The sequence below is a fragment of the Haliotis rufescens genome, unplaced genomic scaffold (assembly GCF_023055435.1).
Source record: "Haliotis rufescens isolate VD_foot unplaced genomic scaffold, xgHalRufe1.0.p SCAF_5, whole genome shotgun sequence".
Lineage (NCBI taxonomy): Eukaryota > Metazoa > Mollusca > Gastropoda > Lepetellida > Haliotidae > Haliotis > Haliotis rufescens.
In genome coordinates, this window is record NW_025964223.1 from 55795571 (window position 1) to 55817982 (window position 22412).

The 22412-nt window shown below is 40.0% G+C and overlaps 1 protein-coding gene across 1 annotated transcript; it reads left to right on the forward strand.

The window, feature by feature from the left end:
* Window positions 1-1597: 1597 nt before the first annotated feature.
* LOC124125486 (toll-interacting protein B-like) lies at window positions 1598-21355 on the forward strand. The gene is made up of 7 exons (XM_046488810.2): window positions 1598-1667; window positions 5522-5686; window positions 6213-6346; window positions 8893-8941; window positions 11675-11827; window positions 14137-14239; window positions 16253-21355. Exons 1-7 carry the CDS (start codon window positions 1638-1640, stop codon window positions 16495-16497), a joined length of 879 nt encoding a protein of 292 aa, XP_046344766.2. The 5' UTR covers window positions 1598-1637; the 3' UTR covers window positions 16498-21355.
* The last annotated feature ends 1057 nt before the right edge of the window (window positions 21356-22412 follow it).

The window sequence follows — 22412 nt, forward strand, 5'->3', positions numbered from 1 at the left end:
TGAGAGCGTCCGGGGGCTTATTACGTCGAATACGGTACTAACTTAATAATTACATTTGTGCATCAGGTTTTCAAACTGAATTGAAAAAGTAACACTATACTTTAGCATCTGAAACGATAGAAAACACGGAGGACATTATATGCGTGTTCATGTCATACGACACGAGTGTCTAAATTCCGGTATTTCCCGAGCGATGGGGATATACCGGAATTTAGGCACGAGTAAACATAGTATGACATGAACTCGAATATATGTTATATTCTTTACCGCATGAGACGTCTACATACAGACACACGTTTAAGTGTTTATTTATAATGACAGCAAGTCGCAACAGGAGCGGAACCACAACTTGTCGAATGACGTCAACAATCTTCAGCTATGACGTCGTTTCTAGTGTGACGTCATTCCGACCCCGATATGTTTAACTTACATAAGAAATTAGACCCCTTCTCCGATTTACTCGCCGACTCTGATTGGTAGGCGCAGTTAACTTATTGTGAAAACACTATATACACTTTGAAGTTTTTAGTACTTTCACTCAGTTTAAGCTGAAACTGTATTTAAGAGGTCAAACATGGTGCTGTCAGATCACAATTATTCATAGTGGCCTTTCGATGTGTTGCATGCGAGAAGAATGTCAGAAAAAATCAACATGCTGTATCATGTGATCGGTAACTTTGATGTCAGTGTTGACAGCAATTCAATTCCGAGTTGAGGTATTAATATTGTTGTTATAACTGATTGGTGTAATTGTTCTCGGTAATTTACAATAAGCTCTCAATTACATGTTGAATAGTTTATTGTTACAGTAGAGTAATTGAACGTATTATGTTTTAGGTAAAGGAACAAGCTGTTGAAAAACATCTACAAATCGGGCGCCAGGATCGTTGAAGATGCTCAACAGAGACTCGTCGACCCTGACCAGGCTGGTGGACGCCAAAACCACTCAACCCTCATTCGCATGGCGAACTGAACCCGGGAACTGTTGCGCCCCAAAGAGCCGAGGACATTGGACTTCGAGGTACAAATAATAATAAAATAAACTACATAATGCTATTGTATAAATTCTCGGAATAGCCGCAATTTTGTAACAGAACGAATATTGTATTTTAACTTTTATTCATATTTTCAGATTGCCGAGGACTTCTTACCTGTCCGTGTAAATACATCACATACATCCAATAACATGTAAATAAACCATATATATTACTACAAAAATCGTTCTTATCATTATTAAAAATAGAGGTGCCGTTTTCGCCCGACACATAGTAGCCGTTTTCGCCAAATGCAATGCCGTTTTCGCCAGAGAAATCGGTGACGTTTTGCTGAGGTGCCGTTTTAGCCTGCACCCATCGTAGGAAATAAATAGAGGATATTATATGAGTGTTCATGTCATACTATGTTTATGACACGAGTATCTTAATACCGATATTTCCCGAGCGAGAGCAAATAAAAACAAATAACATTGAAAAACTGTCGGCGTTGCTTTCAAAATTTATATTAACGTGAAAAGACGAATTGGTAATTTGGTGACAAACACTTGCCGACGTAGATAACTATTGGTGGTACGCAAAGATGAATCGATAACAGAGTTACCTCCCTCTTCACATGACAGTGTATCATCATTCTCAAACAAGATGTCGGCTTCAACCAATCGACGAAATCAGGTGCTTATTATTCGCTTAATATTTGTTAAACAATATTTATCTGCATTTATCTTCCATTTAATTACATTATTTGACTGGACTAAGGCAACGGAGGTGTGTTTCATACGATTCTGTGAATGAAAACATTCTATTTCCGTGTTGTCTGGTGCTATTTTTTTCTAAATTGTTTACGCAACTTTACAACTTGTAGACCTGTGTCATTATTTTAAAACGATTGTTTTCTTAATGTTACCCATAATATAGTCAAAAGGTGTTAAATTGCGCATTTTATCTGGCGCAGTAACGTCGTCGCGCTCATTCTAAAATGACACTCACTTCACCATGTTGACTAATCTAATCGCACGTCTCCGATGTCAAAGTATCTTTTCCTTTTGCTTGGGCTCCAATTTCATGGATGGAGTATTCGGTTATAATGTAAACAAATGTCTCTACTCACTACTACTAAAAATACTGTTACGAATAAAGCTTATGTTAATAATCATTGATAATAACGGCCATTATTTGCAGATGGCATTATCGTATTATGGGTTTTCGGATGCTTAAGTTTGGATCCAAACATTCATAATTCGCTTGCTAATCACATGAACAACCGTAAAACATCTCACTTATAGTCTGGAAGGTAATTTAAGGTACCGACGTTTACTACAATATCTGAAAAACTATTGGACCTACTCCAGTCAAAGTTGGTATGAGATTATTAAACAGTCATACATAACTGGATATTACATTTAAAGACAATCGGTGCATGAATAAAAAATCTGTCTATTTAGCTATCACTATATTTCATCAACAACCAGACATCAATACAGCATATACAGAAAATGGACGGGATCAAAACACATTTTGTTATATCTGTCAGTTTGTAAAAAGCGTGTTCGTTATAAACGTAGTTTACTGTATATTACTTATGTTGTGAAAGATTTCATGTATTTAAGAAATAAACGCCGAGTGGGAGTTGTTTATCATACAATAGAACACTGCAGGGAGAACTAACCGAGAGGGGCACAGACAAGAGTGGTTTATTCTCCCTTTTGTGTTTTATTGTATGATAAACATCAACATTAACATCAACAGAGATATCAACATTATGTACAGCCTCTTAAGGATGTTGATAAACTGTACAAGTTTTTAAAATACCTAGAATCTACCCAAATTTGGATAATGATGACTCCCTGAATAGGCCTCAGAAATGTCAGACATTTCCATTTTATGAACAGGTGGGTTAAATATTGTATTTCCCACATTTTCTCACAATCCTCACATCAACTATGTGTACCTCTTCTCCTAATACTGATTGCCATATCTCCTACTTTTGGATGTGATCGTTCGGCCACTGCGTTTATCTGCATAGCCCAGCTACATCTATAGGGAACACATGTCTAGACACTTCCCTCTGAAAACTAACCACGTCAAATATATGACGTCATCAAGTTGCTAGTGCATTTTCAAATCACCAGAAATGACGTCATGATAAAACAATGTTTTATCGCAAAAAAACAACATGTTTGGTTCTTCATTGTTCTTTGCGATTGATTGTGTAGCCATCTCATACATCTTTATGAGGACTTGTTGCGTGGTAATGTTATATACCGTATTCAACGTAATAAGCGCCCAGGGCGCTCTCAAAATTAGAAATAGGGGGCTCTTATTAGAATGTTATTTTGGTGAAAAATACAGAGTTTATGTACGACAGATATATTTTTCCAGAATTAAATGCCCATAATTAAGGGTGCATATAACACACGAGTGTGTATTATACGCAAATAAATAAGTCTTGTGTACATTGATCAATCGGAAGGGGTGCTAATTGGGATTGTTCACTAGCCAATATCTTAGCAAATGTCGCTGTTGGCGCTTATTAGAGCGGGGCGCTTATTACGTAGAATACTGTACTCCTTGAGGAGTCTACGATCAGAATGGGTCCGAAATACCTCTAAAATGGGTGTCAAACTTTTGAATCTACTAGCCGGAAAAAGGTATTTTGGCAATATTTTCAGTGTAGATTAGTCTCACTCTTAGTTTATGGACTAGTATTGCGTGATCTTACTAGACCAGAAGAAAGACTCAGGCTTTGGACCAGTGGTTAAAGTCACGTAATGCTCGCTGACTTGACCTGTAGTGTGTCATGGTACGCCAATTGTACAATGAACGACTGATCTGCGGAGCTTTCTCTTTTTTTTCCTTCATATATTTACACCACACTCAGCAATAGTTGAGGTATATGATGGTGGTTTGCAAATCATCGATGTACCACTGCTCTTAAAGTTACTCAATATCTTTTTATCCCCCGTCCCAACAAAATTGGTGGGGGATATAGAAATGGGTTTCGTCCTTGCGTGTGTGTGTGTTAAATATTTCTCTACAAAACTTTGCATATCTACCAGGCACATAGTGAACTGATGCCTTTTGCTATTTAGTAATTTTAGAAAAAAATTGTTTATGTTTCCAGGGCAACAAGTTGGACCTAGGTTCTATAAGGGTGGCGTTCGTTTCCGGAGCATAACTAAAAACCGTTAAATACTTTCTTACAAAACTTTGCATGTTTACACAAAAAATTTTTTTTACGTTTCCATGGCAACAAGTTGGACTTAAAAAACAATAAGGGTAGGTTTCGATTTCGGATAAATTTTTCCACATCTATCAGACACATGCTGAATTGTTGCCTTTTGCTATTTATGAATTTTAGAAATTTGTATTACTGGGCATTATTTCCAGAAATATTTCCTTGCCAAACATTGCCTGTCTATATATAAAGCACATACTGAACTGGTGCCATTTGATATTAGGGAGTTTTAGAAATGGTTTGTTTAGAATTTCCATTGTTAGCTATTTTGACATGGGCTAAGAGAAATGTTGGGTCAGTTACCTGGTTTCGGACCATAACATATTAAAATGGACGGGGGATATAGATGACTTGGTCGACTATACACTGGTTATCCCCCGCCAAACAAAGTTGGCGGGGGATATAGAAACGGGCTCCGTCCGTCCGTCACATTTCGTTTCCGGAGCATCACTCAGAAACTGTTCAATATTTATTTCATGAAACTTTGCAGGTCTGTCAGGTACATGCTGTACTGGTGCCTTTTGCTATTTAGAAATTTTAGAAATTTTTATTTTTTACGTTTCCATGGCAACAAGATGGACTTAGGTTCTGTGAGGGTAGGGTTCGTTTCCGGAGCATAACTCATAAACCGTTCAATATTTTTTCATGTAACTTTGCAGGTTTGTCAGGTACATGCTGAACTGGTGCCTTTTGCTATTTAGAAATTTTAGAATTTTTTTTTTTTTTTACGTTTCCATGACAAGTTCCACCTCGGTTAAAAAAGGTTAGGGTTTGATTAGATTTAATTATGTCATAAATTCTGCAACAGTGGGTGGGGGTGGGGGGTGATATAGCCACGTTAGTGGCAAACTTTTGTTATTTTCCAGTCTATGTTAGTTCATAATCTTTTGCCCAGAATAAGATCCCTAATCCTTAGTTTAACAGTTGTGTTAATTTCTCCTGTATTGTCCCGCTGAATAGGATAACTGGGATAGGATAGTTTATTGGACATTTATTGGACTATCTCTGCAATAACTTTATAGAGAGGTTCAGACATTGCATTTTGGACACCAGTAGACCCAGAGGCCGATTTGGGAAAAAACCATTCAGGTAACACAGTACCAATCACAAAGTAAACAAAACTCTTGATCATGATGATAGAGAGACGGACACAGATTGACACAGAAGGTGTCTGAACAATGGGATTTGGGGTGGGTTAGATAGGTGCTTCCCATGACATCCTGCTTCTGCGACTGCCACCGTAAATATTATGTTTATTCATATTTCAATCATGTTCGGTCGTCTGCTACAGGTGATGGTTGGGGATCTCCCCACTGACTTCCTGCGTATCTCGGGGCAACCCACACAGATGATGGAGGACGAGAGGATAGCCCAGATCCTGCAGGCTCAGCAGCAAGCAGGGGTGGGGATGATGCCTGCCAACATAGTTGGCAGACTCAGCATTACTGTCGTTCAGGTAGGTCTGGCCTCACTCTGGCAAGTGTGGGTTCGAACCCCGGACGGGACTCAACCCAAAAAAGTACAAGAATCTGTACTTTACTAAGAATGTGTTATCCCAAATATAACATTTGTTACATTTGACCACTTTCTAAATGGCATGCTCGTTGCTATTAGGGTTGCCACTCATGTTCTTAATCCTTCTAATACAATTTTATCTGACCTCAATCACATTCTAAATTCAGAGAATTTTCCTTTACCTTCTGGATGGCGATATCTAATGCCACATCTTTGAACAAACAGGTTATAAAGATCTTTTATCCCTGCAAGTATTCGGCTTTTAGATGGTTGTTTCTGATGCGGTACATTTCGTTAAATATTCCATGCTGTTTTTCAGTGCTGTTTCTGTGTGTATCGCTATATGTGTTTTCACGTGTATCTTATCATATATGACATTTACTTATGCACTTTCACATGTAAAAGGAATTCCCTGTGGGTTATACAGTATTGTCATTGTCACAGTACATGGCTTGTTTGACCTTCAGGCCAAGCTGGCGAAGAACTACGGTCTGACCAAGATGGACCCCTACTGCAGAATCAGACTGGGGCACACGGTGTTTGAGACGCCCACAGCTTGTAATGGCGCAAAAAATCCCAGATGGAACAAGACTGTGCAGACGTAAGGAGCTTGCATCAGGCTTGCTGTGGCAGGAAAAGCTTTTGTTAACATGAATTAAATATTGAATCGATCTGAGGCATATGCATTCCCCTTCTTCCCGAGGCAAGAGAGTTAACTGAATATAAAAGTCCAGTTTCGACCCTTGCCGAACTAGGCTTGAATTTCTGGGCTCAATCATAGCGCCACCTGTGGCTATTAAGAGTTACGTCCCTTCCATGTCTCTCCTATTGACCAATCAGATTCCACCTCTAATGTCGCTTGCATTTGCTTCAAGCTAAATGGTGCCACCCAGTCAAGACAATCTGACAGATAAGCAAGATCTAAATTGTAATAAAACGGGTCTTGCCTCACGAAGTGCATCAAATCAGTTTAAGAACTGGATGTTGATTTCGTTATGTGATTTTGATTGGACTATGCATAGACTTGTTAATCCAGTCAAGATATCACTCCATAATTCCAGGCTCTTTTGGCAAGAGTGGAAACTGGACTTTTATAGTCAATTACCCCCCCTTGCCTCAGGAAAATGCTGCATTCCCATCCTACCATATGTTTGGAAAATACTCCATACTGATTGGTGAAACAGAGGTTTATAATCACAATCACCACTGATTGATGAATGATATGTTTGTCCCCTGAATACCCTCTTTCAATGAAATGACAGGGGATTAGATGGTCACAATGTCTGTTGTCAGTGATAAATACTTTATGGGTGGTCATTGGCCAGAAGCAAGTCAATGTTTAGTGGGCGAGCTGTTGGTCATTGTATCCAATGGCATGAGTATTGCACACAGCATCACCCGCTGGTTTGTCTGGCCCAAGCTTACCTTCTCTAAGAGCTGATGTGAGATAGCACTTCTACTTGTGACCGCATCATATTAGTAACTTGTATTTACGATACCTTTATGGAGCGCCTCCATGGTCTAGTGGAGTCACTATACTGTGTCTGAGTGGGATATTCATGTCAAACTGCGGCATGGTATCTCAGTGGGCTAGCACTATAAATCAGCATTAGTCCGGACTAGTTCAAGCAGCCACGCACACACACACACACGTGCATGTTATATAAGTGCAATAATCTTGGACGTAACGTTAAACACCATGATACCTTTATGCAAAAATGTTGAACAATGATTGGTTTTCATATGTTGTGTAGTCAAGTTTCAATTGGTGCAGGAGTAAAGAAGTGCAGCTGGCAAAACAAAAGGAACAGTGACACCCCTTCTGTTTACAGTTGGATATTTATATTAAACCATTTAGATCTGAAAAATACACGCAGTGAAACCTTTTTATTCCGGACTGTGCTAATCCAGAAAACCGTCCAGATGATCACTGTCTGAAACATTTTACTATAGTTAGGCTAAAAACAAATAATAGTCTTGGTTCTCAGGCACCGCATGTTTCGTTTTTATTTCCATTTTCTAAACAAAAAATAATTCAAAATCCTTAAATAGTCAAAGTCCAGTGGTAGTCAAACACTGTATTCCAGTATTTTACTTATCAGGGTATACATTTATGTAGGGAGGCCCTTTCCCTGGTTCATTTACACAATTGTTTATTTGGTTACATACTAATTTTAACAACCAAAAAAGAATAAGAAAAAGACACTGCCTGCCCGCACTATATTTTCAAAAACTAATGCCTGAGAACCAATTCTTTTATTTTTTTAAGCCTTAAAGGGATTAGTGCCTTATTCCAAAAGCGATCTTAGTGCTATGTTGATCGTAAGGCTATGATAAAGTATGTGAGTTACGTCCAACTTAGCACTAAGATTGCTTTGTGGAACGGGTTCCAGGTATATATCTAGGATTCCAAACTAAGTGCCTTTCGCAGGCAAATTTGGAATCTTCTTCAAAAGGATTTTTTTAATGTTCTTGTTTTCGTAAATTCTGAGGTATTGGGAATTTGTGTGTGCAAATGGAATTTTTACTGTCAGTTACTTCAGACTCAGGGCCAAAAATCAACCATTGACCAGGGCCCACTTGCACAAAACAATCTTTGGGCTACAATGATTGTAACTCCCATACTTTAACATAGGCTTACGATAGTCGTAGCGCTAAGATTGCTTTGTGCAAGTGGTCCCAGGTCTAATGGCTCCATGGGGATCCTTTTTTTAATATGATTCATGTTTCACTAATTCAGAGAGTGAGTGAGTGAGTTGATTTGGTTTTACACCGCTTTAAGCAATATTCCAGCAATATCACGGCGGGGGACACCAGAAATGGGCTTCACACATTGTACCCATGTCGGGAATCGAACCCTGGTCTTTGGCGTGACGAGCAAACGCTTTAACCACTAGGCTACACGACCGCCCCTCACTAATTCAGAGATTTGTTGATGTGGACAATTACAACTGGAGCGGAACTGTCCAGATAAATGAGGTTTCACTGTCTTAATACTGATCAGCTGACACCCTTTACATCTGATCACTCACCCCATGCTTGACTGGCCCCATGTGCCGCCGGGGCACAAGATCTGCTTAGAGTTATCTTCCCTTGGTTGGACAAGGAAGCAGGTCGTGATTGATGACTCTGTTGCTCTATGTTTAGGTATCTCCCAAATGGAGTGGATTCGATGTATATCGAGATCTTTGATGAGGTAAGACAGTTTACCAGTTGCTCTTTGAACATGAATGTTTTGAATTATTTGAATAGTCTATTGTGTCCATTGTGTCCATTATAATGAGGTGTGTCCAACACTTGGTACATTTGCCATAATGAACATATGTAAGATGGTACCCTATATTATCGTGTTAGTTAATTAAGGATTGACTGTGTATTTTTTTCGGTTCATTGAGATATGAATTGAAAACCCGATGTGCAAACTGTCTGAATCCGGTTTCAAAGGGTAGTTTGGACAATGAATATGCATGAAAGTCGCTAAATGTCCTGTGCATGACAATACACTTGAGCAGAAAGGGAATTCCCTCAACTGTAACATTGGGATTCCCTGACATTCTGCAATAATAAAAGTAGTGATGTGATGTGATACGGGTGGATTATGTGGTTTACATCACTTCCTGTTTTGGATTATGCATACGGCTAAGGTTGGGTCAGGTGACTTAGTCTAAACAAATGGGTTCTTTTCTAACCAATTTTCGAATGAAGGTAGGGGTAATTCCACTTCAAAAACCCTCCAGAAACTATCATAAAAATAGTTAACATGTATACTTGCAAGTAGCTGTGACATACTGCAATGAGTCCTGTATTCGATCAACCAATCATGCCAATGAAATATTGTGCTTTGAATTGCATAAGGAATCAGTTGACAGGGTGTGTGGATTAGAGATTTAGTGATACCACAACAATAGAGCCTGCGATAACTTAGAGTCATACTATCATTGTGGATTTATCAAGGATTCCAAACTAACTGCCCTTGGCAGACAAATTGGGAAAAGTTAATTTGTTCCAAATTTGGGATTTTCTTAAAAAGTCCTTATTTTCGTAAGTTAGGTGTAACTTGACATTTCATTCAATCTCATTAAAATCAGACCTTAGTTCTCGCTACCGCTAAACAAAGATCTGAAGACATCCCATTAGGGGTCACGTCAGAACGACCTTTCATCCGACCAATCAGAGCGTCGCTTACCAGATCATGAAAGTGACAGTCGGAATGTGATTTTTAATCATGCAACCTCGAAAACTTTAACACAGGGTATTCAGAACGATAGTTAAGGGTTTAACGACTGAATCCATATAATCTAGACCATCTATCAGCCATTCTAGAATGTTCTTTTGTTTAGGTTTCAAATTTGTAATCGAGAATTTGTCAAAATATGTTTCGAAGCGTAGTTGCCAATTTGAAATTAGTGCCGTAAAGCACGAGAAACCTGCCTTCTGATTGGTTATTCCATTGGTCGGTCAAAGTTTTCGCAAGGTCGGTCTGACGTGACCCGTAATAGGATGTCCTCAGATCTTTGTTTAGCGGTAGCGAGAACTAAGATCTGATTTTAATGAGATTGCATTTCATTCAAAGCAAAAATGTAAAATTAAACATGACAGCCTCTCCTTGTTCATTGGTCATGTTGTCAGAGAATGCAGAGCAATAACATTAGTCTTTACCATAATAACAGGACTTGGCAAATATTTAATTCCAATTTGGGAATTGTTACTGACATTTACTTCAAACTTCGGGGCAAATATCGGCAGGTCTCAATGCATTCATGATAATGCTGTGGGTCTTTGACTGAGTGTATTGTAGGCAGTCTATACTCATTGAATACATCTTTGTAGATCAACCCACAAGCTCTTGTTGTAATGACTGTCTTTAGGGATTTATCTGGGATTCCACACTTGGCGCCCACGGCAAGCAAATATGGGGAAAAGTGTTATATCATTCGAAATTGGGATTTTATAAAACTTAGTGTTTTCTCAAAGTTCAGAGGTCTTTTAACATTGTGTATTAACATTCAGTAATGTAAAACTAAGCATTAAGGCCTTCTATATTTGTCCTCATATCACTAAAATACAAGTTGACCAGACCAAGCCTTCACATTAGATAGAGACCCGTGAAGACTATGCTTGTCGTAAAAGGCGACTAACGGGATCGGGTGGTCAGGCTCGCTGACTTGGTTGATACATGTCATCGATCCCAATTGCATGGATCGATGCTCATGCTGTCAATCACTGTATTGTCTGGTCCAGACTCGATTATTTACAGACCGCCGTCATATAGCCGGAATATTGCTGAGTGTGGCGTTAAACAACAAACAAACAAACAAACATTAGATAGAACTATATTAACATGATTTGGAATGTTCGAATTCCAGTTTTGGAATTTATACTGACATTTGCTGCAGACTTAGGGACGAATACTGGCCTCTGTGTAGGGTTAGATCAATCCCTGAGCTTGTTCATTTTGACATAACGACATTTTGACATACCGACATTTTGACATTTTTGTTTACCCTTCAACCTGTCCAACATCAATAGGCAACAACTTTGAAATTTCTTTATGATGCCCAAGATTTCATTATCTTGTGTTAAAATGAGCCTTACCTCAAATTGAAATTTTAAAAATGTTTTCCTATCCCACACTATGGATTTCTCATTCTTCTTTCCATCCTAAGTGGAAACGTGCCTAAACAAAGGTTTCCAGCTTCTTAAAAAACAATCTACTGAAACTCATCTAGCACCACAGGTCATGTGAGATAGGATAAGTAGATCAATAACATTTCTCAAAGCTTATCTTGTATGTTTTTCAGGAATTCAACTCTGACAAAATTTGTTTGTTTGGGGTTTGCCTTTGCCTCTTGGCATATATATCTACAAAAAAAACTGTGTAAAACAGTGTCAAAAGACAACAAAGAATAACGTCTGTGTTTTTCAACAGAGGTCCTTCACGGTGGATGACCGGATTGCATGGGCCCACGTCACTATCCCGGCATCGTCCCTGAATGGCGAAACTTCGGATGATTGGTATCCTCTGAGTGGTCGCCAAGGAGACGAGAAGGAGGGAATGATCAACCTTGTGATGAGCTTCACAGTAAGTAACTTCAACCTGGTTCAGTGGGGCAGAGTTGCGTCCGTTGGACACAGCAGAATCCTACGATCCTGGGTTCAAATCCTGGTTCGCCCTGGTTATGTTTCTAGGTTTGTCAGCACCATACCCGTGCTCGTGGGTTTCACCAAAGTGGTAAACGTCTGAGACCTGCATCACTTCAGGCTTTTCTCCCAAGCTGACACTCAGTCATGCATTCAACATGGTTCAGTGGTCTACTAATCAAATTCAAAGATGTGTCCACAAAGATGAAAAAGTGTTTGTTTAAGAATTGACTTCAATAGTTTTCTGTTTTGATGGAGGTACAAACGTAAAAACTAGTGTGCAGAACGGTTTTAAATGTTAAAACATAGTGAGGTCAATTCTTGAATAAATACTTATAGCTTTTTTAACCATTAGCATAAAAAAACCTGAAGACAACCATACGAAATCTGTGACATCAATCAGTGCAAGCCCCATCACTTCTATTATCAGCAATTCAGGAAACAGAAGTCCATCAGTTGGTGTTGCCTGATTCTTTTTTGGTTTATTCCAAAAATTGCTTCATCAGCCAATTATTTTTTGTTTGTTGTTTAACTCCACACTCAGCAGTATTCCAGCTATATGATGGTAACTTGTTTGATAGGCATTTAGAAGTTGGAGTACTAAGTAAGGATAAGAAATTTATGGATGAACAACTTCTTTATTACAATTAAGAGCGACGTTTCGGTGTAGGTTCTAACACCGTTATCAAGCAAGTGATTATACAGAGTGCAGTAAGCAAGTATATATACACGTAAGAGGCAATGTTTACACAGTAGGGTGGATATTGTTATACTGGGGTAGAGAAGCCTGTTGTGTACACACAAGGGCAGTGATGATAACCATCGGTTGTTCATCCATAAATTTCTTATCCTTACTTATATGATGGTAGTCTGTAAATAATCAAGTCTGGACCAGACAATCCAGTGATTGACATCATGAACATCGATCCATGCAATTAAGATACAATTCAAAGACATTCATTCCTTTCACAATTTAGTTGTAGTCACCTTTTCATACATCCCAGCTTCGGACCAACAGACAAGCAAAGGTGTTATCAACATCCCATGCAATAACATTATTTATTGCCTACGAGGGCAAACATATCGGGGTACATAAAAATCATATGTTCCCTAGGGTCATATCACATCACGCAATGACTGTGTATTATTTCCGTCATCCGAACAGCATTGTTGGCGTCATATGAATCTTATTGTGATGTGAGGTCGCAATGATGTCACTCTCTTTAAACGACGTTATAGCTGTAGATTGTTGACGTCATTCGACAAATTGTGGTTCCACTGCTGTTGCGACTTGCTGTCATAGGTACACACTAAAATTCGTCTCTGTATGTAGACATCCATCTTCCCGAGGCAAGAGAGTTAACTGACTTTAATAGTCCAGTTTCCACCCTTGCCGAACTGGGCTGGAATTACTGGGCTCGATTGTAGCGCCACCAGTGGCTATTACCAATCATGTCCCTTCTAAGCCTCTCCTATGAACCAGTCAGATTCCACCTGTCGTATCACTTCCGTTTGCTTCACACAAAATGGTGGCGCCCAGTCAGGACGATCGGATCGATAATAAAACGGGTCTTACATCGTGAAATGCATCAAATCACATCTGCACTTTGATTAAAAACATGAAAAGATTTGGAAAATATCTGCTGACAACGAGTTGGCTCACATGCTTTGCAAATCCTTCAATCGACCGAAATCTGCATGACAGTTTTTGATTTCGGTGAGCGATTTTGATTGGACTATGCATAGACTCGTTAGTCAAGCCAAAATGTTACTCCATAATACCAGCCTAGTTTAGGCAAGGGTGGAAACTGGACTTTTATAGTCAGTTAACTCTCTTGCCTTGGGAAGATGGTAGTTGTTTTCTTTGCTAATAAATAGAACATACTATGTTTACGACACTCGTGCCTAAATTCCGGTATTTCCCACACTCTCGCTCGTGAAATACCAGAATTTAGGCACGAGTGTCGTAAACATAGTATGACATGAACACTCATATACTATGCTCTTTAAAACTGTATTAATAATAAAATGATGTAAGGCAAGGTGTTTGGTAGATGGGGAAGTGATGTAAATCTATTTATAAACACTTCACTTTGGGCTTTCCCCTCACGTTAAGGTGACATAAGGTGGAATACTTTTCAAAGCGGCTTTAAATCAAACTCACTCACTCATTCACCCACGCACTGACTATTGATAAGCTCATTATGGCAATAGTGATATACCTGTACCATGAGACTGTTTGTCCTTCAGGCTGCGGCAGATATGCCGGCATCAGCGTTCACGTATGCGCCCCCCACGTTCCAGACAGTTCCCGCTATGATGCCTATGTACTACCCAGCAGTACAGCCTGTCGGTGAGTAGGAGAGAAACAATTCCACATGTAGCATTCGTGTAGAAAGATATCAACTGCCGCAATATGTGCAACATTCCTTTTTTTTGTGATATTTAGCAATGCTTACACCTACTTATGTTTGTTGTCTTTTGTGCGAGATATTGTGAGACGGGGGCACAGGTGGCAATTCGCTGTGCAGAGTAGCGTCCCTTTGGCACGCCAGAAACCTATGATTGTGGGTTTGAATCCCGGTTCGCCCCGATTATGTTTCTAGGTTTGTCAGCACCATACCCGTACTTGTGGGTTTCACTGAAGTGGTAAAAGTCTGAGACCTGCATCACTTCGGGCTTTCCTCCCACATTAAGCTGACACTCTGCGATATGACTGTAATACTGTTTCAAGCGGCGTTAAATCCAACTCACTCACTCACTATTGTGAGACATTTTCATTAGGTTGACAGTCAGACAGTCTGTTAAGTCTACTGGTCTGGACAGTATTTTTGTATTATTTTCAGTACAATTAGTATATGCCCTCGTGGAAGATAATCTTTCTAGACCAGAAGAGATTTAAATAGACTCATCTTCGGACTTGTGGCTTAGCTCAGAGACTGGGTTCATGTCTGGATGCATTGTGTTTGCCTGTACTTATAAGCTTATTTGACAAGAATACCAAGAACAGGGACACCTTCATAACAATTGTAAACCAAATAGGAAAGACTTGCACAGTACCTTGAGAAGCACTAAGTCCAACTTATAGTTTCTTTATTTTTAACTTATCCTGGGCCCCGTTCCACAAATCGATCTTAGCGCTACGAACATCGTAAGCCTATGTTAAAGTATGGGAGTTACGATCATCTTAGCGCTTATATCGCTTTGTGGAACGGGGCCCTGCATTACATATTGCACATTGCTCTTACTACAGAGTCCTAACTGGAAATGAATGATGATCTATCAGCGTATCTCTTTTGCCCAACATGACATCCGTGACATCTGACACACCCCTTTATGTCATTATGTTCTTCTTCACTACCTATGAAGGATGTGAGAGATGATCTCTTATGTGATTTCGAAGAATCTATCCTTTCATGCTTGTCTTTCAAACTGTATTGATTTTGGTTGACCGATGGGACAAGATGGGACAAGATCGGCCCCCAATTGGTCCACCAGGGGCAAGTTCTACGAGGCCTACGCAAAGCAGCACAAGACCTCACAGGCAGGGGATGGCTCAACATCAGACTGCTACAACTGTTTCTGGCACCTTGCATAAGGAGCCTGCAATTACATTACCTGTACTGGTGGTTGGTCCCATTGAACGCCTTAGAAGGCGTCTCCTTGACAGACTTCAAGGCGTCCCATCACCTCTTCGTAGACGCCTCACTCCAAGGATGGGGAGCGTACAGGATGGGGAGCCTACGTCTTCCATAAGACAGCGGCAGAGCTATGGTCTCCGGAACAAACACAGTGGCACATCAACAATCTGGAACTAGAAGCAGTTCAACATTGGGCTCACCAACTGACCATCGCCAGGTTGATGATCACCACGGACAACTCGACGATTGCGTTGTTGCTCAAGACAGGAAGCTGTCAATGATACTGGAGTTACCGGCTAGGTCACGGAGGTCATATAGGTCATGTTAGGAAAAAGAGTACAGAAGACGCTACTAGATCATCATTCATTTCCAGTTAGGTCTTCAGGGTTCTCTAGGAACTTTCTGACATGGACCCTTTATGTGAAAATTTCAAATAGTCCAGAGTTACGCCCATACAGCGCAATGTTAAAATGCCCCATTGTATTTGAAAATGTGGGCCTTTTTTCAAATTAAGGGGCTAAAAGCACAAGGCTCCACCCTAGAATTATCCCTGTTCCTTAGTATGAGGAATTTGCAATATGTAATTCAGGATAAGTATATATAACAGACATAACACTCTGAATATGTAATGTTTATTGGGTGCATTTATTATGTGATTCATGCAATGTGTGGTGAACCTGGCGCGTTCAGTTTCATGATCAACAGTACTCTTGCTTTTTCTTTAGTTGTTGGAGTTGCACCAGGGATGCAGCCCGGTGTGCAGCCGGGGATGGTGTACCCACAGCAGATGGTGCAGCAGCAGCAGCAGCAGCAACAGCAACGAGGACCTTTGTACACAGAACAGGACCTCCAACAGGTCAAGGACATGTTCCCAAATATGGAAGACGAGGTGGTGAAATCGGTGTTTGAGGCGAACCGCGGCAACAAGGATGCAACCATCAACTCACTGCTGTCCATGAATTCAGACTAACTGGAAACATGTAACATACTTAAAACATTCTGGATGACCATAATATGAGGTTCGCCTTCAGGACCAATCAATGTTCCAAATAATTCACATTAATTAGAAAACACAAATTGTGCTATGAGTCTTTCAAGGGCTACAGTTATCTGAAAGCCCTGTGCTGTTGTCCATGAATTTGATATTTCCAGCCTCAGGGGACGCCAGTCTTCATGGCTCCCTATCTTTATGCTTCATTTGTGTATGATCGAATGAACAATTTTTTCAATTTTCAAATTTTGCATGAGCAAGCATTGTTTGAAACCAATGATGTAACTCAAGGCATCCTTGTCACTACCCTTTTGTTAAAGGTTAAAGATTTTGGAGGATCCTGGATTAATGTACTATGTGAGCAAACTTCGAGCACCCAAAAACCCTCTTTTATTTGGAACACTGAACAAGCATTTAATTGTATATATCTATTTTGAGTCCATAGTCTCTGCTATTACTATTTCCAATTTTGGTTTGGGATCATGCTGAATCGAGTACTGAATGTGTATTTTTGACAAAGCATCCTATCTGTTTGTAACACTTTGTAGAAGGACTTAACAGGTTGTGGAAAGACTTAAGATAGCTTGAATGTCCGATTTATTTTGATTAAGCAGCAAATGAAATGAACACTTGATGACTACCTTTAAGTATCCAATTATTTTATTCAAGATACAAAGGATACAAATACTCCTTCCTTCAGTATTCGTAATTGAATTGTGAGTTCATTCTTTTTTCCAACGGGGCGGTCGGGTAGCCTAGTGGTTAAAGCGTTGGCTCGTCACGCCAAAGACTCGGGTTTCGATTCCCGACATGGGTACAATGTGTGAAGTCCATTTCTGGTGTCCCCCGCCGAGATATTGCTGGAATATTGCTAAAAGCGGCGTTAAACCATACTCACTCACTCACTTTTTTCGGACACAAAGTATGATAAAAATAGGCATCAGAAATGATGACATAAGAACTCTTATAACTATGAAGCATCGTTTACTTTTAATGTTGAAAGTTGATTTCGGAAAGAGATGGCCAGTGTTAACATGAGTACGTTAATTTAATTTGATTTTCTTAGAAGATTTTCTTAGAAGATATTCTATGTGGGATTACTATTTGTTCAGTAGTTCATTTTTATCTTGTATTTACCCTTTGTTTCGAAATGGAGACTAACCTTCTGGGCAAATGTCATTGAAAATTTGGAAAGTTTCTGAACCAATTTTATATGGTGTGATGTTAAAGTGCGATATCTCTCAATTGTAAATACATATATGCATATTTTCTGCTTTAACTGTCTACTTAGTTGATGAGTATTAGAGTTTAATCAAAAATACGAAAACTCCATTGGCCTGTATATATTATAATATGATCACATGATTAATACACCTGTAACATTACACTTTGTCACAAGACATCTTGATGGTAAGGCTCTCATATGAGCACAAGACTGCAATACACATGCTCATGGGTTAATATACTACAGTGGCTTTTTCTCCCACATCGAGCTGCCATGGTAACTAAAATACTGTACAAAGCATCTTCCTGAGGCCAGGGAGTTAACTGACTATAAAAGTCCAGTTTCCATACAGAGTTGTGCCCCTTAGAAATGCCAAATACCTATGATTGTGGGTTCGATTCACGGTTTGCCCCAATTATGTTTCTAGGTTTGTACTGGCATTCCTCCCACAGTAAGCTGACGTGACATGATATAACTGGAATACTGTTCAAAGTGGCGTTAAACCCACTCACTGACACTCTCTCATACCAACAGACTAGTTTCTTATACACGTACCTGCATGCCTGCCGTCAAAGGTGACTATGCTTGCCGTCAAAGGTGACTATGCTTGCCGTCAAAGGTGACTATGCTTGCCGTCAAAGGTGACTATGCTTGCCATCAAAGGTGACTATACTTGCCGTAAAAGGTGACTATGCTTGCCGTCAAAGGTGACTGTGCTTGTCGTAAAAGGTGACTATGCTTGCCGTCAAAGGTGACTATGCTTGCCGTAAAAGGTGACTATGCTTGTCGTATAAGGCGACTAATGGGATCGGGTGGCCATGCTCGCTGACTTGGTTGATGCATGTCATCGATCCCAATTGTGTGGATCGATGCTCATGATGTCAATCAGGTCCAGACTCGATTATTTACAGACTGCCATCATATAGCTGGAATACTGCTGAGTGCGGTGTAAAACAAAAAGCAAACATGTATCCATGTGTTTGTATTGTATCGATACATGACCTAATGATGTACTGCTCATATTGTGGCACAATGCATCATGATGCACCATTGTGGGAGGACTAGTTGCAGCCCTTGTGACTTTGTATATCCTTTGCTAACCCCATAGACAAATATGTAAAGATGTTAACATCAAACATTAGGTGAGAAAGCTTGTCTAAAGACAGTAGGAACATACCCAGATAATATATATCCTTGCGCAGTGATACTTGCCATTGGGGTCAAAGACTGAGCATAGCATGTGGTTATGTGTGTAGTGGGAAAATGTAATTAGAGAGGCGCACAAGACTGAATGCTTTTGTAAGGGCATGCTTGACACAGTTGCTAAGTGCCCCAATTCGCTGTGCAGAGTTGCACCCCTCAGGCATGCCAGGAACCTATTACCACAGGTGTTGAGTTCAGATTGGTTCTCAGTGGGCACGGGTGACACGGCAGTTCGCTGTGCAGAGTTGCATCCCTTGGGCACGTCAGAAACCTATGATTGTGGGTTGGAAGCCCTGTTCGCCCAGATTATGTTTCTAGGTTGTCAGCACCTTACCTGTGCTCGTGGGTTTCACCGAAGTGGTAAACATCTGAGACCTGCATCACTTCAAGCTTTCCTCCCGCATTAAGCTGACATGTCGTGATATAACTGGAATACTGTTAAAAGCGACGTTAAACCAAACTCACTCACTCACTCACTCACTCAGATTGGTTCTGATTGATTCTTGGTTCTTCAGCATCATACCCAAGGGTTCACCCAAGAGGTAAACGTTCGACATGCAGCACTTTGGGATTTCCTCCTACTCCGAGCTTACACGCTGTGATGTAACTGAACCCGATACACAGCAGTGTTGAACCAATCTCACTCACACGCTGAATGTCTCCAGGAAGTGTAATGGGTCTGCATCCACTTCGCATCCAATATCAATTTCCCTTTTAAGAACGATGCAACCTTTTGCTGACTAACGAAAAAGAAGAAGATTGTTTTGTTGAGCTGTGTTATAACTTGGCAGCAGATGCTCCAGATGGTTAGGGGTCACCACAGACTGGGATATGATATGCCATTGAGGTGTGTTCTGCTTCAGGCATATTTCTCATAGCCTTATATATTTAAAAAAAATATGAAACATCAACGCCTGTTGACAGACAGACAGACAGACAGACAATTTATTCAATAAAAGGCCACTGGCCCAAAATACATGCATATGCAGGAATACATAAAGCTTGCGCAAAATGACATTTACAAACTGGGAAAATTTACATTATTTACATTTAAAAAAAATATTTTTTAACACCTGTTGATTATCCAATGAAACAGATTCCACTTGACGTAAAAGTCAAAATAGCAGTGCACATTGTATGAATGGATCACTGACAGTCAGTATGGACACAAGGTGTTCACGAAAAGGGTCTTTCCGGCATTGATGAATACATTTTCACTTTGAGCCTGCACATTTTACGAGAATTTTTTTCCAAAAAATAAAAGAAATTATGTGCATGAGTGTACACCGTAACTATGTGTAAGAGAAAATGTCTGTATTTCGGAAGTGGGTTCCTACATCGTGTTGTGTGTTACTGTTCGATTGATGTATTAACCACAGATGTTGTGGTTATCCCTGACCTGTTTCTGTGGTAAGTCAAAGTGAAAAGATTGTCAGTTTGACTGGTTTATGTGACGTAAATTGAAGAATTTATTCTGCACTGGGAATGGAGTCGTTATTTCTCATACTACTTAAGCATGCTGAGAAAGATTTATGCCAAACAAGTGGACAAACCAAATGGTAATCTGATAAACCAATGAAATAATATTTGGAAAGATATATCAGCTTGAATCTTGATTTGCTACACCAGTATTTTGTCTAAAATTGTATGAATATTATTTTAAAAAATTATGGTTTTCAATGATGTAATTTATTGTATTCTTTCCAGTTGCCAATGTGATTAAGCTGTTGATGCCAATGAAAGCATCTGTGGTCTAAAACAGTTGTATGATCTCCATAGGTTTCCTCCTGCACAGTTCCTGTTCATGTCTAGTGTACAGGATGTGTAGCCAATCATAGTAATCAGTTGCTTTGCTGTATAGTGTTCTGTCTGCCAGGCGTTTTAGTGGGGATATTCATTTATCAAGATTAATTTCATGTTTGTTCCTCTTGGTGCAATTATCATATATCCAATCATTATTTGGGAAATATTATGTAATGTTATTAAGTATATCCTTTGATCATTTCTTAGGACAGATAATGCAATCCATCTGGCCAAGAAAATGTTTGTTTCGGGTACATTGCCATTGGTTAATGATAATCTTGATTATTGTAATATATTTACAGTGATGAACTTAGTTTTTACTTTTCATGCAAAGAGTAAGTTATATTTATAACAAACTGATTTGCAAGTTCAAAAAGTTTGTTTGAAATTGAGTTTACTGGATAATATTTTGCCGTACTTGTTAGGAAACGGTGTTTTTGGGTGCATTTGGACATGATGTATTGTTGAAGATCTTATTTGTTTGCTGTTATCAACACTTGTCCTGTGTGAGAGCTTCGTTAACTTAACCTCTGCACACTGCTGATGTACTAATCGTTTTTTCCCTGTACAGTAATATGATGATGTCAAAATAAATATCCATGTTGATGTTTGTTTTCTGTATTTTGTGTATTGTAATCTTAAGTTACGGGGAGGGGGGGTGGGGGGTGGGGGATGGGGTGGTGTATGTTGTGGTCCACCGTATGTTATTGCAGAAAGATTTTAACCCCATCTAGATAGCGGCCTGTACAGAGAAGAAAAGTGGATAAAACAGGATCCAGAGTTTCATCAACTTCCTTCATAGGAAAGATCTGTGGATGAAACAGGATCAGTAGATATGCTGGCCTGGCCGTCCTTTATAGGGGAAGACCTGGGGATGAAACAGGATCAGTAGATCTGCTGGCTTGGCCATCTTTTATAGGGGAAGGTCCGTGGATGAAACAAAATCAGTACATATGCTGGCTTGGACCTCCTTTATAGGGGAAGACCTGTGGGTGAATCAGGATCAGTAGATATGCTGGCCTGGCGGCCTTTACAGGGGTGATCTGTGGATGAAACAGTGGATGCATAGGTCCGCTTGTCTGGCCGTCCTTTATAGGGAGACCTGTGGATGAAACAGGATCAGTAGATCTGCTGGCCAGGCCATCCTTTCTGGGAAGATCTGTGGATGCATAGGTCCGCTTGCCTGGCCGTCCTTTATAGGGAGACCTGTGGATGAAACAGGATCAGTAGATCTGCTGGCCAGGCCATCCTTTATAGGGGTGATCTGTGGATGAAACCGTGGATGCATAGGTCTGTTGGCCTGGCCGTCCTTTATAGGGACCATCCGTGGATTAAACAGTGGATGCATAGGTCTGTTGGCCTGGCCGTCCTTTATAGGGACCATCCGTGGATGAAACAGTGGATGCATAGGTCTGTTGGCCTGGCCGTCCTTTATAGGGACCATCCGTAGATTAAACAGTGGATGCATAGGTCTGTTGGCCTGGCCGTCCTTTATAGGGACCATCCGTAGATGAAACAATGGATGCATAGGTCTGCTGGTCTGGCCGTAATTTATGGGGAGACCTGTGGATGAAACAGGATCAGTAGATATGCTGGCCTGGCCGTCCTTTATAGGGGTGATCTGTGGATGAAACAGGATCAATAGATCTGCTGGCTTGGCCGT